This window comes from Tiliqua scincoides, chromosome 8 (assembly GCF_035046505.1).
Source record: "Tiliqua scincoides isolate rTilSci1 chromosome 8, rTilSci1.hap2, whole genome shotgun sequence".
Lineage (NCBI taxonomy): Eukaryota > Metazoa > Chordata > Lepidosauria > Squamata > Scincidae > Tiliqua > Tiliqua scincoides.
The window spans coordinates 19,492,747-19,510,000 of NC_089828.1; the positions used below are offsets into that span (position 1 = coordinate 19,492,747).

At 49.6% G+C, this 17,254-nt stretch overlaps 1 protein-coding gene across 1 annotated transcript; it reads right to left on the reverse strand.

Annotated features, from left to right (window-relative positions):
• Nucleotides 1–14,077: 14,077 nt before the first annotated feature.
• Nucleotides 14,078–16,153, reverse strand: LOC136659125 (immunoglobulin superfamily containing leucine-rich repeat protein 2-like). The gene has a single exon (XM_066636209.1). It carries the CDS (start codon nt 16,151–16,153, stop codon nt 14,078–14,080), a length of 2,076 nt encoding a protein of 691 aa, XP_066492306.1.
• Nucleotides 16,154–17,254: the final 1,101 nt, after the last annotated feature.

The window sequence follows — 17,254 nt, forward strand, 5'->3', positions numbered from 1 at the left end:
AAAGGCAGTGCTGCAGGCAGATGTCCTCAGTTATACGATGAAAAACCCCAGGGGAACAGTCAGATGACAAAGTCCCTCACTCTGCTCCTCTACTGCCGCTTTCTTTCCCTTAACCCAGGCAAAATGGTCCAGTGCAGACCCAGCATTCTCTGCTAGTTTTTTCCCCCCAATTGCTTCTTCTCTCCTTCCAACTACTTAGTGTCTCTGCTCTCCCCCTTCCAGGCCTGGATAATTGAGGTCAGCCAATCACATCCTGGATGAAAGCTGCCTATGGCCTGCTCCTCCAATTACTCAGCCCCAGGGGCATTTGGAGCTTGAATCAACAGATCTTGGTGGAGGCCAGTTATCTCCTTTCCATAAGCGAGAGAAAATCAGCCAAGATGAAAAGGGTCTCTGTGCATCCCAGAGAGACTCAGATCCTCACATTTTTCCCCTCCTTGCCTTTCAGAGATGAACAAACTCCTTAGGGAAGGGGCAAGGATCCCTTTGGAGATGAAAAGGCAGGTTGTCTCTTGAGTTTGTCTCTTCTGACTTCTTATCCCAGTTGCTGAAAGTCCTGAACATACAATGAACATTAAAGCTGTCAAAGAAAATGTACCTCTATCCCCAACAGTTGGAGCACAAAATGTGCTGCTATGGTAAAAAAAAAAAACACCAAAAGAGTGTGCTTAAAAGTATTATGTGTAGTATAGTATTATGCACTCTGCACTTGCCCAAAGCAGTGAGAAGTTACTGGGGCATCACTCCTGAGCTTGACTGATAGAGATGGAGGAGTGCAGCCCTTTTCCTAGGAACCAGAAAGACTCTCTGTTGCTGGGCCTTGGAAATAGAACTGAGCTATAGAAGGAGGAGCTGAGCTCAGCTAAGCAGACTTAATGTGTGTGTGTGTGTGTGTGTGTGTGTGTGTGGAGGGAGAGAGAGAGAGAGAGAGAGAGAGAGAGAGAGAGAGAGAGAAGGCCAGCCCCACCAGTATCAGGGCCCAATGTGGAGCATTTTTATGGAGGCCCTATCCCACTCACCCACCCCAATTTCCAAGTATCTATGGCAGGGGTGTCCAAAGTTTTTGGCAGGAGGGCCACATCATCTCTTTGACACTGTGTCAGGGGGCCGGGGGAAAAAAAGAATTAATTTACATTTAAAATTTGAATAAATTTATATAAGTTTACATAAATGAATATATTAAAGATGAACTTCTATGAATGAATGAAGGTCTTGCAATATCTCAAGGCCTATAAAAGGCCTTGCACAAAGCAAGGCTGGCCTTTCCTTTGCTGCTGCCAGTGCATTACAGACATGAAACAGCAAGCAGTGTAAGGAGCCCTCATTCCACAGCTCACACAAGAGGTCAAACAGTTGCCCTCACGCTGAGAGCAGTTGCGTCGGGCCAGTGCAGGCTTCAACAAATCTCCGGAGGGCCAGAGGCTCATTGGAGACTGGGGGCTCTCTGAGGGCCGCATTGAGAGGCTTCAAGGGCCACAAGTGGCCCCAGGGCCAGGGTTTGGGCACCCCTGATCTACGGCAACTTCAGCAAGCCCAGCACTGATTGTGCCATGTGTGAGGCACGGCACCCAGAAATAGTTGGCTGTGAAGTGATTGTGTCACCACCAACTACTTCCAGGAGGTCAATTTTGGGCTATGCAGACCCAGGGGGCAGGCAGGAGGGCTGACATTGTTCCACTCACTGCACCTCAGCATGGATGATTCTGTGCCTGGGCAGTGAGAATCCCTTTTGAATTATAAGAACATAAGAACATAAGAACAGCCCCACAGGATCAGGCCATAGGCCCATCTAGTCCAGCTTCCTGTATCTCACAGTGGCCCACCAAATGCCCCAGGGAGCACACCAGATAACAAGAGACCTCATCCTGGTGCCCTCCCTTGCATCTGGCATTCTGACTTAACCCATTCCTAAAATCAGGAGGTTGCGCATACACATCATGGCTTGTACCCCATAATGGATTTTTCCTCCAGAAACTCGTCCAATCCCCTTTTAAAGGCGTCTAGGCTAGACGCCAGCACCACATCCTGTGGCAAGGAGTTCCACAGACCGACCACGCACTGAGTAAAGAAATATTTTCTTTTGGCTGTCCTAACCCGCCCAACACTCAATTTTAGTGGATGTCCCCTGGTTCTGGTATTATGTGAGAGTGTAAAGAGCATCTCCCTATCCACTCTGTCCATCCCCTGCATAATTTTGTATGTCTCAATCATGTCCCCCCCTCAAGCGTCTCTTTTCTAGGCTGAAGAGGCCCAAACACCGTAGCCTTTCCTCATAAGGAAGGTGCCCCAGCCCCGTAATCATCTTAGTCGCTCTCTTTTGCACCTTTTCCATTTCCACTATGTCTTTTTTGAGATGCGGCGACCAGAACTGGACACAATACTCCAGGTGTGGCCTTACCATCGATTTGTACAACGGCATTATAATACTAACCGTTTTGTTCTCAATACCCTTCCTAATGATCCCAAGCATAGAATTGGCCTTCTTCACTGCCGCCGCACATTGGGTCGACACTTTCATCGACCTGTCCACCACCACCCCAAGATCTCTCTCCTGATCTGTCACAGACAGCTCAGAACCCATCAGCCTATATCTAAAGTTTTGATTTTTTGCCCCAATGTGCATGACTTTACACTTACTGACATTGAAGCGCATCTGCCATTTTGCTGCCCATTCTGCCAGTCTGGAGAGATCCTTCTGGAGCTCCTCACAATCACTTCTGGTCTTTACCACTCGGAAAAGTTTGGTATTGTCTGCAAACTTAGCCACTTCACTGCTCAACCCTGTCTCCAGGTCATTTATGAAGAGGTTGAAAAGCACCGGTCCCAGGACAGATCCTTGGGGCACACCGCTTTTCACCTCTCTCCATTGTGAAAATTGCCCATTGACACCCACTCTCTGCTTCCTGGCCTCCAACCAGTTCTCAATCCACGAGAGGACCTGTCCTCTAATTCCCTGACTGTGGAGTTTTTTCAGTAGCCTTTGGTGAGGCTTAATAATTATTATTATTATTATTATTATTTTAGGCTCATTTATAGCCAGCCCTCCTCTTTTGAAAGATAGCAGGTTTATAATCCGACTGCCCAATCCGATGCATGCTTACTCAGAAGTAAGTCCCATTGGTCCTGTGGAGCTCATTCCCAGTTAAATGCTTAGGCAAAGAGCTAATTAAGGAAATGACTGTGCTGGCCTCTGCCAAAGCAGGGGCAATAGTGCTGTCTGCAGATTGGGAGGGAGATAGGTAGGAAGCACAGGTAACCTCATGGAAGGGCATAACTGCCTTATGCAAACTTTTTCAACAGGTGGCCCCTTTGACCTTCTGGGTTATTGATCACAGCTCCCCATTAGACCTACAATCCTATATATTGTATAGGGCAGTGGTTTTTTTTCTTGAGGATTCCATGGCTCCCCTGGCTGGTGTGTGGCATGCACTCCCCCTGTCCTCCCACCACCCTGGAATGCCGCCCCCTGCCTCTGCTCACCTTTGTGCCACCAGGAACAAAGGATGAGCTCCAGGTGGCACATGAGGGCACCTCCAGCCAGCACTTGCACAGCACAGACAGGCGCTGGATTAGCAGTAAGCATCGAATTTGCAACACTCAGTGCTGGTGCCAGGCTCAGGATAGGGCCCTTATTCTTTTTGGTCTGATACGGGAGGAGATCCATCATGAGAGCTTCATCGGTGAGCTCCCTTACTGGGTGATGCAAACCCTAGTGATGCCTCTGGACAGAATTCTTCCATTTTATCCTCACAACCGCCCTGCAAGGTAGATAAGAGTGGTGTTCAACACAGTGAGCTTCATGGCTGAGCAGAACTTTGAACCCAGTCCTCCTAGGCTCTGGTCCAACACTATTTATTTATGTATTCTCTTGTTTTCATCCAGCCTCTCAACCTTAATATCCGAAGTGGAATACTTAAGCATAATTAAAAACCAACACAAAGGCAATCACAAACAAATTATCCCACAACAACAGCAAAGACAGCAGGCAACTGAAAACAAACAAACCAGTAAACACCATAAAGACAGCACAAGCAACAGATGGCAATGGAACACAACAGTCAGCAGAGCTTAAAATGTGTCTCACACCAGCACAAATACATTGAAAAGGTCTTCAGCAACAGTGAGTAAACACAGTATCAGTCTTTTCAACAGACATTTTAAAAAGCCATTGAATTGAGTAAAGTCTTGAGGTCTGAACTGGAATTTGGATGTAAGAATCTATGGATGGGTGGGCGCCGTCTTTTCCCACCCCCCATGGCTTCCACATGAGGAGGGTCTTGAAAGGTGACAGGACCACTGCAGCCAGCATATCTGTGTCCCATTCAAATATGTTCCAGTCATTGGAGTTCCTGGGTGTTTGTATCCCTTTTTTTTCGCATCCTGGGCATTTGTGTCCAGGATGCGATTTGTGTCCAGGCATTTGTGTCCATAAAAATTATGTTTTTAATCTGTTTTAACCTGTTGTAAGCTGCCTTGAGTCCCTTCGGGGAGAAAGGCGGGGTAAAAAAAAGTTTTTATTATTTTATTATTTTGTGTCCCCAAAAAATATGTCTGTGTGTACACATATGCTGTATCGCAATACATGTAAATATATACAGATAAATAAAATAGTTTGGGTTTATTTATGTTAGTTGTAATGTATTAATTCCAAATGGTATTAGATTAAATTAAAAAGGTGAGTTACTGAGACGTTAATAAGCTGGGCACCAAAAAAAGGAGCCAATAACCAGGGCGCATTTGACTGGGACACAATTTTCCAAGGCGCAAATACTCTAGTACCATTGTGCAGATGTCTCTGGGCTACGGATTTATCATGGTTCAGTCCTGGTTGTACATGGAACCAGCCTGTCAGTACATGGAATTAACTTATCCCAGAACTGCTACCTATTTCTAATCTTCAGAGTCCTGCTTGGGTTGTTGATCCTCTGTGGGGTATGTCAGACTGATGCACAAAACTGATCATGCATCAGCATTTCATTATTTCTTTGTACTTTCCCAAGGCCCAGTAGGACAATGTCCAACAAAGCCAGTATTGTGAGGGACGAGTCCTATAAGCAAACTGGTACCTTGATTATAAAGTGGTTTTGAGTGGGGCCTGTGCAGAATTTGTGTCCTTGCTTCATCAGACACCTGGATCACGAATGCAGCCCACGTGGGTCACATTACCACACAGCCCATTTTCCACTGTTTTTCCTTGGCACACAAAACATGGGTTGCACTGAGCCATATTCACACCAATGTCGTTACAGGGCTATTTCAGGATATGCCAAACTCTGCACAGGACTGGCCAAGTCATGCTCTCAACAGCCAGTGTAGTGGAAATGTGGAAGATTTCCCCTGAGGAGATAGAGTATGGTGTCAGCAGTGGCCCTTCGTGCAGACAGTATAGGGTTAAAACCTTGGCTTGCCATGCCTGTAGCCCACAGCTGCAACCCAGTAAGGATAATGAGGGCCTTGAGGATAAAAGTGAATAATTGGCAGAGGGTGTGTGAAGTAGAAGGGGGAAAGATGGAGAGGAGAGTTGTTAGGTAAGAGGATGTACTAACTGAACTTGTCCTGTCCTGTCCTGTCCTGTCCTGTCCTGGAGCTGCTGAGATCCAAGGTGCTGCTGTGGCTGGAGAAGCTGCTGACTGGAGGAAGGAGGACCTCTGTGTTCAAACAAGCAAGCCGCCATGGTGGTGGGGTCCAGTGGTACTTTCAGCTGAACTAGGGTCATTGTTGGGGAAAGAAGGGAGGCTAATTTGTCCACAATAGACATAAGCCCTCTTGATAACAGATTTGGTGGGACAGCCAGCCAATGTGATACATGAATTAATCCTTTTGGGGGCGAGCGGTCTGAAAAAGAGCAACTTTGACGTGTTAGCACAGTTGTACCAAGACCTTTGTGTGAGGTATGTGTATTACCAATGCACAGGTGCTCATGATTTGTATTGGCAACCTTCAGTCTTGAAAGACTATGGTATCACGCTCTGAAAGGTGGTTCTGGCACAGCGTCTAGTGTGGCTGAAAAGGCCAATTCGGGAGTGACAATCCCTTCCACACTGGGAGCAAGTGCAGTCTGTCCCTAGTCTGTCTCCCTGGCTATGGGCCTTCCTTCTTTGCCTCTTTGCCTCAGACTGCTGGCCAAGTGTCTCTTCAAACTGGGAAAGGCCATGCTGCACAGCCTGCCTCCAAGCGGACCACTCAGAGGCCAGCGTTTCCCACTTGTTGAGGTCCATCCCTAAGGCCTTCAGATCCCTCTTGCAGATGTCCTTGTATCGCAGCTGTGGTCTACCTGTAGGGCGCTTTCCTTGCACGAGTTCTCCATAGAGGAGATCCTTTGGGATCCGGCCATCATCCATTCTCACGACATGACCGAGCCAACGCAGGCGTCTCTGTTTCAGCAGTGCATACATGCTAGGGATTCCAGCATGTTCCAGGACTGTGTTGTTAGGAACTTTGTCCTGCCAGGTGATGCCGAGAATGCGTCGGAGGCAGTGCATGTGGAAAGCGTTCAGTTTCCTCTCCTGTTGTGAGCGAAGAGTCCATGACTCGCTGCAGTACAGAAGTGTACTCAGGACGCAAGCTCTGTAGACCTGGATCTTGGTATGTTCTGTCAGCTTCTTGTTGGACCAGACTCTCTTTGTGAGTCTGGAAAACGTGGTAGCTGCTTTACCAATGCGTTTGTTTAGCTCGGTATCGAGAGAAAGAGTGTCGGAGATCGTTGAGCCAAGGTACACAAAGTCATGGACAACCTCCAGTTCATGTGCAGAGATTGTAATGCAGGGAGGTGAGTCCACAACCTGAACCATGACCTGTGTTTTCTTTAGGCTGATCGTCAGTCCAAAATCTTGGCAGGCCTTGCTAAAACGATCCATGAGCTGCTGGAAATCTTTGGCAGAGTGGGTAGTGACAGCTGCATCGTCGGCAAAGAGGAAGTCACGAAGACATTTCAGCTGGACTTTGGACTTTGCTCTCAGTCTGGAGAGGTTGAAGAGCTTTCCATCTGATCTGGTCCAGAGATAGATGCCTTCTGTTGCAGTTCCAAAGGCCTGCTTCAGCAGGACAGCGAAGAAAATCCCAAACAAGGTTGGCGCAAGAACACAGCCCTGCTTCATGCCGCTTCGGATGTCAAAGGGGTCTGATGTGGAGCCATCGAAGACAACAGTGCCCTTCATGTCCTTGTGGAAGGATCTGATGATGCTGAGGAGCCTGGGTGGACATCCGATCTTGGGAAGAATCTTGAAGAGGCCGTCCCTGCTGACCAGGTCGAAAGCCTTTGTGAGATCTATGAAGGCTATAAAGAGTGGCTGTCGTTGTTCCCTGCATTTCTCCTGCAGTTGTCTAAGGGAGAATACCATATCAGTGGTGGATTGTGGGTACTTGGAGGTGCTCATGAATGTGCATGTAAAATGCTGTTCTCCAGGGAAATAAAATCTTGATGCAATCAAACTTGTGTCCCTACCAAGATAGGATCAGTGCACCCATATACATTGTTAATGTTGAAGGCAAAGGAAAGCATGCTGGTGAGCTGAATGGAGCACAGCTAGGAAACCCATTCCAGAATCAATTTTAGAGAGTCTTCAGCTAAAACCAGCATTAAGGAGTTGAATTCTGGAACAATAAAGGAGTGTTGATAAAGGATGGGGAAAATCTGTGCATTCCTAGTAAACACTGAGAACACAATCCTATGTCTATCTACCCAGAAGTCCCATTGTCTTCAATGGGGTTTACTCTTGAGAAAGTGTGCATAAGATTGCAGTCTGAGTAGAATTGTAACATTCCACTCTCTGGAAGCCAGGACAGAGAGCAATCTGAATATATAGGTAAATGGTGATTGAAAATAGTAGCTAGACAAAGCACTAAGTTTTGCAGGTGCATGAATGTATCGTGCAAAGGGGACCTTCCCCCTTTCCTTTAGAGCCATTGAGAGCAAAATTGTGGTGAAAATTTTGCTCTGGCTGCCTTGAATGGTTCTGGGGGGAGGGGCATTCAGGCCCATGCAAAACTTAGGACTTTGCACCCCTCTAGCTATGCTACTGATTGAAATCTGCAACTGTCTGTGGACAATTTTACATGATTGACATCACACCTCTTGAGAGAATTCCCACCATCTTCTCCTATTTCAGTTCCACTTCCCGCCTGAAACTAAACATCTCTGTGCCATCCAACTCTAATATCCTATCATAACTAGATTCCCAGTAGAAATACAGGGGGGCATAAAGGAAAAGAAATCTATTACTCTCTAATTAAATGGATGTGGAGATGACTGTATTTCCTTTCTTCCTTGTATGTCTTAAAGCAGAAAACTCAATTAAAACATGCTCACGAGAGGCCATTTATCTATAATGAGAATTCTACATTTCTAATATGCTTTAAAATGTTGATATTGTTATCGGCTAAGAGCAAAGAAAAGAAAAACCCTTTTCATTTCTGATCTGGATTCCATAGGGTGTAGATATGGGAGAGTCCCACTGATTTTATTAAATTGGCACTGGTGAAAAGTGAGCCTCAGATCTTGACAAATGGTATTAATTATCTTTGTCATCTGTCAAGATTTGTGGAGGCGCACATAATCACTTTATGCAGATAAAAGTTGAGCTTTAAAAAAAAAAATCCAGAGATGGATTGAAGTGGGAAGAGATTGTTGTATGTTGTACGTATGTATTGTTGTATTGTATTGTAAATGTGATTCTTCTGAGATTTTTTTTTTTCACTGTAATGGGGAATATACACAGTTTTTACTCACAGTTTTGCCTCTCAAAAGAAAATGGAATAGTGGCAAGACCAATTCTTACCTCTGGTGATCACATTTTTGTACAGTTTTTCCATTATAATTGTCTCTTCATTAATCAATATGATGAGTCCAGCATAAGGAAAATATGGATAGACAAAGGCAAGATGACAATGATATGTGAATCCCTCTTTAAAAAGTGGGTGAACAAAGTGTGATTATCCCAAACATCCTATTTGAAAGTGTGGGAGGGCTAGGGCAGTACAGACAGTGTTTTTCACGTACCTGCCCTAAATAATGAAGGAGCAACCCAGGAAAATTGATTGGACCCTGGTAATTTCCAGAGGAAGCAACCAAGGCTCTAGTTTATAAACTGAGTTATAAACTTGCTCCATTGCCAATCATTCAAACTTCCACCTCCTGCTAGCCAAAAGTCTTGGGTGGGTTGCAGTTCATTTTAGCCTTAAAATTCCCTTAACAGAGTGTAAAATTGAGTAGGGCAAGGTGGAAGTATCTACTCCCCCTACCCCCCATATCCTTCCCTTAGATAAGGGGTGTCAAACATAAGGCCCACAGACCAAATGTGATCCCCGGAAGTGATTTATCCAGCCCCCATTAGAATTGGGCTTTCCCAGCATGATAATTGGGGTCTCACATCTTGGAATTATGAACAAGATTTTCACATTTTCTCTTCTGTCATTTGCAACTGAGTCTCTATGTAAGAACAAAGTGTTTATTCCTGGCCATCATCTACTTAATGCTGTCACTTCCAGTCCCCAGCAGGCACCATGAATGCTTACTTCAGCCCTCTGGATGGAACAAGTTTGCTCTAGATTCCCCCAAAGAAGATCTCATCCACTTCCCAATGCCTCACCCTCCCATCCAGGCACCTCGTAAGACCAAGAAGGCATACCGCAAATGGTTATTTAGCTAAGGGGGAAGATGATCAATAGGAATTGATTCTGATCTTCACAAAATTGTGGTCCTAGCAAACTGGGTTTTTGGACATTTCTTGTGACTTGTTTCTTTTCATGCTTGCTGGACAATTGTAAGCTTCTCATTCTGTTGTGGGACATAACCTCCATTTGTTGGTTGTCATCAATGCCTCCCCCATGTAGCTTTACAATCCAGGGATCTGTTCTGTTCTGCAGGCACATGTGCCTATACATGTCCTATGCAGCCGTGTGGATTGTATGGTTCATGATCTACTCTTGGGAAGTGGAACATAAGAACAGCCCCACAGGATCAGGCCATAGGCCCATCTAATCCAGCTTCCTGTATCTCACAGCAGCCTACCAAATGCCCCAGGGAGCACACCAAGACCTCATCCTGGTGCCCTCCCTTGCATCTGGCATTCTGACATCTGGGAGTTCATTTCATGTCCACTAAGGAGGAGCTGTGTGAGGTCTAACAGGCCTTGCATCCTTAATTGGAAGTAAATCTCATAGCCATCAGTGTGGGCTCTCTCCAAGTAAGGGAACACAGCATTTGCCAAATTATATGGGGGTGGGAACGAAATAGCTCCCCTCCCCTGCATCGTTCCTATTAATTCAAGTATTTGATCAAAGAGTGGGGCCTGAGACTCCATCCCCCCACTGCCTGTTTGTGCTTTTCTGCAACAGGGAATTTTTTTTTTGTCTGCAATTCATGGAATTTGCCAGGTGGAACAATCGACTTTTGTCAATTTCGGATTGACTGTGGATCAGTTCTTGTCAATTTCACCCCTTGAAATGGACAAGAACTGATCCACCGCTGTTAGTGTTTTACCAAGTGTTGTCAAATCTCCCACAGTAGCTGGAACGAAATTGACTTTTTTTAAAAAAAGGACTGATATTCGTGGGGCGAGAGGCTATCTGCATCATACATGTTAAGCATGCATCAGAACACGCGTCAACACCAGGGATAAGAATGTGATCTTTTTCCAAACTCTTTCGGTGCATAGGGGGGAAGGGGATTCTCTAACCTGCAGGAGAGCGAGAGAGAAATTTGCGCAAGAGAATTCAACACAAAAGATCGACCTCTGCACGTACACACATGGGCCACACTCTATTCCGTGCCATAGTTGTCAGGGGACACAAAACGTACCCGTGTGTTTCTGCCTGCTTGTCTATTCACCTACTCACAAGAACGTGAGAAGCCCTGTTAGATCAGGCACGGATTCTAGACTGTTTCTGGAAGTCAGACCCTTCTGGGAAGCCCTCAAGGCAAGAGCCACAGGTGCCTGAACATGCCCAAAAATAAAAATAAATGCCGTGCTTGCAATAGTTACAGCACAAGACTAGGCAAGTCTACTCTGAAGTAAGTCCCACTGTGCTCCATGGGGCTTACTTCCAGGGAAGTGCGTAGGGGATTGCAGCCTAAGGCACAATGCTCTAAAGCTCTGGTGTGGAACTGAAGCTGTACAATGTGGGGATGGAGTTATGTATATACAGGATGTTCCTGGGTCATGCTTAAAAGGAGACCTGTCCAAATCCCAAATATATAAGGAATGTACAAGCTACTAAGTGCCCCCCCCAAAGAAATTAAAATAAAAAAAAAATTCTGCACATGCTCAAGAATGTAGTTCTACTACTGCTACTATTAGTTCATGTTTCAACAATGAGACTCAGTGTTGGTTGAAATTGTCCTGCCTGCCTTGCCTGTGGCTTTGTGCATTATACTGTGGGGCGCATAGCCCAGCTGCCACCTGTGCATAGTGAACACGCACAGCGTCTCCCAGCTGATCATTCTTACGTGGTGCCTCTCAAAGCTACTCTTGGGCTTCCTAACTCTCTCTCTCTTCACCCCTCTCTGCCTGGACTACAAAGCCACCAAGGTAGCTGGAGACCAACCCAAAGTTTTTTCATAGGACAGACTGCTAAAACCTGCTCTTTCCTTTTGTCTCTCTGGTCCAAAAAAGACCATGTCCTCCCCCACAACCAGCGATTATGGCTCTTTCTACCTTACTAAGTACAATTCACGAGGGAGCGGGGAGGGGGGGGCGACTCCAGCCCAGATCTCCGCTAAAGCGGCTGGAATTAATTTTTCATGCTTCTTCTTTGACTATTCTTCCCCCCCCCCCCACCATAAATGGTCGATCTTGCATTTTTGCTCCGCCCTGGAGCAGTTGAAAAATCAAAGGATTTTTCCCTCCATTCACCCATCCATAACCATCTGGTGTGGTCTGGGTTTTTGATCGTGAGAAGTGCGAATGAATGAACACGTGGCTGAAATTCCCCAGAAAATGGGGGAGGGGGTCGTTGGATAGTATCTAATAAGCATCTAACTTATTAGTAAGATCTAAGTCAGGCAAATCGACCCCATCTCCTTTAAAGACGGTGCGGTTAATACTGGGGGTATTCTGGACAGAGCATTTAATACTGTGGGTGATACTGAGAGGTTCGGGTTAGTACTGTGGGGAAAACTGGGGGGAAATTACACACACACACACACACGCACACACACACACAGACGATTTCCCCTCCGCAGCGGAGTTAGAGCCGAATCCTTGGCGGGTCTACTTAGAAGTAAGTCCCACTGTAACCAATGGAGATTACTCCCAGGAAAGTATGGCTAGGAGTGCAGCCTTGAGCCTTAAGCCAACTCGGAAGTAAGTCCCATTTTAGTCAATGGGGCTTACTCCCAGGTAAGTGTGGATAGGGTAGCAGCCTTAATGTTCAAAGCAAAAGAGGCAGGCCGACCTGTGCCATAGAAACTCGCGCTCGATTCCTTGCTTAAAGGGATGCTGGCGAGGATTTGATCCGGTTTCATCTATTCCCACGACAATTCGATTCAAGTTCTCATTCCAATTCCTGAGAAAATCCCCCTTGGCGTAGAAAGAAGCAGCCAAAAAAAAAAATCCACTTTAAATCTGTTTTTATTGAGTTTTCCTCATACAGAAGCGCGATAGAAAACGTGGTCCCTGTTCGGACTGGTTTGTTTTTGTTTGAAAGGCTGCCTTTGAGAATCGGTCTCAAGCATTGGTTCTCTGTTGTGGTTTTTTTGTTTATTTGTGTGTTTGTCCCCGCCCTGGAGAAGATTGTGCTGAAGATTTGTGGTGGTTGTTGCATATTTTCTTGTCATTAGTAGAGGCAAAAAAAACAAAAAACACCCCCATAAATCATAATGATCATTCCCAAAAAGAATCACAGGTGCCCAAAGATATTTAAACCTCAACACCAAAACTCACCTTAAGCCTTCGAAGGTTATTATTTTGCCTTGGAACAGCACAGAATCACATCAGGGGGTGGGGGGCACGTACGTTTTCTCTAAGCAAACTACTCTACTCGGTAAACATTTAGGAAATACTGATCTTGGTGAGTGACATGCCTCCGAGAAGGGCTGGAGAGGGAGGGGGGGGGAAGGACAACCAAGCTGGACTCTCTCTCTCTCTCTCAAGCCTCCCCGCCTGTTACACTCAATGGAACGCATCCACATAGGGCCAAAGTCAAAACACTTAACATACACGCATCTCAATGTCTACACAGCACGGCTCCATGAACACTGGATAGGGTGCAGGGGAACCTGGGGCAAATCAAGTGTGGGGCAGTGCCTGGGATCGAGCCTGACTTCAGTTACCTCCTCTCACATTAGCTCTCCCCCACCCCCCCACCGGCGTGGGGTGGAAAGGCAGAGTCTAATTCACATGGACGGGGAAAGAACCGGGAGCTGTCCAACAGCTCGAATCTCCTGAAATGAAACTGACATGCCCTGCCCCCGATGAAACTGACATACCCTCCATGCAAGATCAAGGGGGTTCTTTCGGCCCCACAGGTTGGAGACACTGGACCCAATCCTATGCAGGTCTACTCAGTAGTAACTCCCATTATAGCCAATGGGGCTTACTCCCAGGAAAGTGTGGATAGGATTGCAACTATTGTAAGGCATCTTTTTTAAGGGGGGGGGGAAGGGAATGGTGCTTTTGTTCTGCTCTTTTTTCTCTCTCTCTTGTCAGTGTTTTATAGTCGATCTCTCGCATCTTAATTGGAGGAAATAAATTAATTCCATTCAAAGAGGGGGAAGGGGAGGAGGGAGTGCACATTGAGCGTGGGCAGCAGAGGGGGTTCGTTTGGTCAGATTCAAGACGTTTGGGAAGGTTCATCTATCTCCCCAAGCTCTATCACTCCTCGATCCATTCTTTGCCCCCCCCCCCGCAAAAAAAAACACAAAATAACCCCTAACAAATCCAGCTTTGGCTGGGATCCCTCGGGAGACGTCCCTTCCCCATTGCTGCGATCGCCTCTTATAGAAAGCTGTAGCTGACCAGCCAGCGATGCCCGGGCCCCACCTAGAAGAATTGCCTGCTCTTGCTGCTGCTGCTCTGGTTGGTCTTCCATTCTGCAAAGCGTGAGCCCCGGAGCAGCTCCGGGTGTGCCCCAGGGTGGCTCAACGAGGAGGCTGCTTGTAGTTGCCGTTGATCTCTTGGGAGATGGTCACCGCTTCGGCACCCAGAGGAAGCCGGTCGCTGTACTCAGAGCCCACTTCGAACTCCTCCTGGTTGGCTTTGGATTGAGACTCGGCCATGGAGCCGGCCATCATGCTCTCGTCCCTCTGGAGCTGCCCTCCTCCAGCGGCCACCCCCCTCTCCTCCCCTTCCCCTGCTTCCCCTTCCTCCTCCACCTCCCCTTCCTCCACCTCGTAATTCTTCTCCGACTCCAGGTAGGAAGCCCTGGGGTCGAAGTCGGCGGCCATGTGCTTCTCCATCTGATCCGGATTCTGGGTCTTCATGATGAGCCTGTAGGTCTTGCCCTGGTACTTGGAGAGCAGGTGGCAACAGGTGGCCCCCAGCAAAGGGAGGGTGGCCAAGCCCAGGAGGAAGATGCTCACCACCACGATGATGATGAGGGAGGGGATCTCCTTCTTGGTGGTGAAGACCACCTGCACCTGGCAGTCCTCCCCCACGTAGGTCATGCAGACGGAGTAGTTGGTGCCGGGGCTCAGGCCCTGGAACCAGTAGGCGTTCACCCCTTCCTCGATCTGGGACCACTGCACCAGGGAGTGGCCCTGGCGGCTCTCCTCGCACAGGTAGAGCCTCCGCAGGTGGAGCTTCTCCGGCCGGGTGTAGAAGGGGGTGATCTGCACCTTGGCCTCCCTCTCCGAGACGTCCAGCGCGATGATGCCCAGGTCGAAGCTGTGGGGCTTCAGCTCGGAGCTCTGGTTGAAGGCGTGGTTGGAGACGTACTGGCTGGGCTCGCTGGAGCCGCACTTCTTCTGGAAGTTGGGGGGCTGGACAGGTGCGCCCTCCCCACCGCTGGCATTCCTGGGACCCGGGGGGTAGTAACTCCGAGGGGTGGCTCTGACCTTGGCCCCTTCCTCAGGCTTCATGACACTGTTCTTAGAAGCCTTGCCCTCCGGCTTCCTCTCTCCAGGCTGGGCTTTGGGGTCCCCCAGGGGGCCGGTGGGGTCCTTGGGAGAGTCGGCCACGGCCACGTGGACCGAGGTCTGATTCCTGCCCACCTGGTTGGTGGCCACACAGGTGTAGGTGCCTTCCTCCTTCTTGCTCAGGTGGGGGATCAGCAGGGTGCCGTTGGGGAAGGCGCGGAACCTCTCCTGGCCTGCTGGGGACCTCTCGGAGGGCAGGTCATTGCCTCCCGTGTCCACCAGCCCCAGCAGGTCTTTGATCTCCAGGGTCTGGCTGGAGGTCTGGACTCTCCAGGTGACCTTGGGCTGGGGAAGCCCCGAGGCGTGGCAGTGCAGGGCCAGGGTGAAGCCGTAGTAGAGCTGGGTGCGGTCCAGGTTGGGGTGGTAGGTGAGCCACACGGTGGGGGGCGTGCACTGCAGGTAGGGGATCTGGCCCAAGGGGAGGTCCTTCCAGGGCTCTGGGGAGGCGCAGCTGATGGAGTCCTTCTCCGGGATGGAGATCAAGGTGTTCTCGGTCCAGTTCTTCAACCACATGAGCTGGCAGGTGCAGTTGAAGGGGTTGTTGTAGATCTGCAGGTGGGAGAGGGAGCTGAGGGCGTCGAAGGTGCCCTCGGCCAGGGCGGAGAAGCGGTTGTTGTTGATGCGGAGAGACCTCAGGTCCCGCAGGGTGTGGAAAGCCTGGCCGGGCAGGTGGGCCATGCGGTTGTGGTTCATCTTGAGCAGCTGCAGGGCGCTGAGGTTGGCCAGGTCCCCCCAGGGGAAGTCCTCGATCTGGTTGTGGCTGACGTCCAGGTTCTTCAGCTGCACCAGGATGGCGAAGGTGCCTTCCTCGATGGGCCCGATCCGGTTGTGGGCCAGCCACAGCGAGGTCACCTGCGTCACCTCCACGAAGGAGCCCCTGCGCAGGGCCGCGATCTTGTTGGCCGACAGGCTCAGGGTGGTCACGTTGGAGGGCAGCCCCGCCGGCACCGCCTCCAGCTCCTTGTAGGCGCAGTCGGCGAACTGCTGGGCGTACTTGTCCACGCAGGCGCAGGGCTCCGGGCAGCCCCGCGTCGGGCGCAGGCAGAGGGCGGCCGCCGCCAGCCACACCCACGGGAGCATCGCCGCCCTGCCGGGAGAGGGGACAAGCACAGCCCCGTCAGACCTCCGCCAGCCTGGCCCGGCTCTCGCCCTTCCCTCCCGAGACCAGCCCCCTGTTCCCAGCAGAAAGGGGAGTCCGCAGCAGCCCTAGGGGGCGGGCCATGGGGGACCCCCCCAGCTGCGGAGCAGCCCGGAGCCCCGACCTCGCCTGTCCCTTCCCAGTTCCTTCCCTGCACGCGCCTGTCCTCCCTCCTTCTGCTCCATCCCAAACATCATCTCGAGGCTGAGCAGAAAAATTCAGAGAGCAAGTCAGGGTGGGACTCCAGGGGGAACAGACCCGGGGGGGGGGAGTGACCTGCCTGCCTTCCTCCCTCCAACCCTCCTTTCCCTCCAACCCTCCTTCCTTCCTTTCTTTTTGTCCCCCCTCGTCCCTCCATCCATCCATCGAGATTTTCCATCTCGATGGAAAACTGACAAGATCTCTCCCCCCAACTCTCTCTCTCTTCCCCAACTCTCTTCCCCTCCACTCTCTCTCTCTCTCTCTCTCTCCCCCCCCCCCCCCAATCACTGCAGTTTCTTGGCCACCTCTTCCTGGTCCCTGCCTCGGGCTGCCAAACTTGCCACCCACCCTGGAGAGCTTTTCCTGGAGGGGACGCGATGCCCTTTCTCTGCGCCCCCCCCAGCTCCCGTCTTCCTGCTCCCTCCTCCCCTCCCTCTGATCTTACTGATCTACCCCGATGGCAGACTCCAACGTCCCCCCTTCTCAGTTTGACCCTTTGGGATCCACCCGCCAGGAATCTGTGGACTGCCCACACCCCACAGGCATGCTGGTCCATTTGGGGCTGTCCAGGGCGCCTCTCCTCTCTCCTTTTGGGTTGACACGCCTGTACACACACCCCCCCCCCCCAGCTCAGCCTGACTCTGCCGTTCCCATCTTTGCCTTCGCTCCTTAAGACACCCTGTTGATTTCCAAGGTGTGAGCTGGACCTGGGAAGGAGATTTGGGCTGCGAACCCATGCACACCGCCTGGGAGTAAGCCCCATTGACCAACATGGGACCTACTTCTGTGTAGACCTGCTCGGAATAGTACGACTCCCCGCTGCCCGGACCCCCAGCTGCACC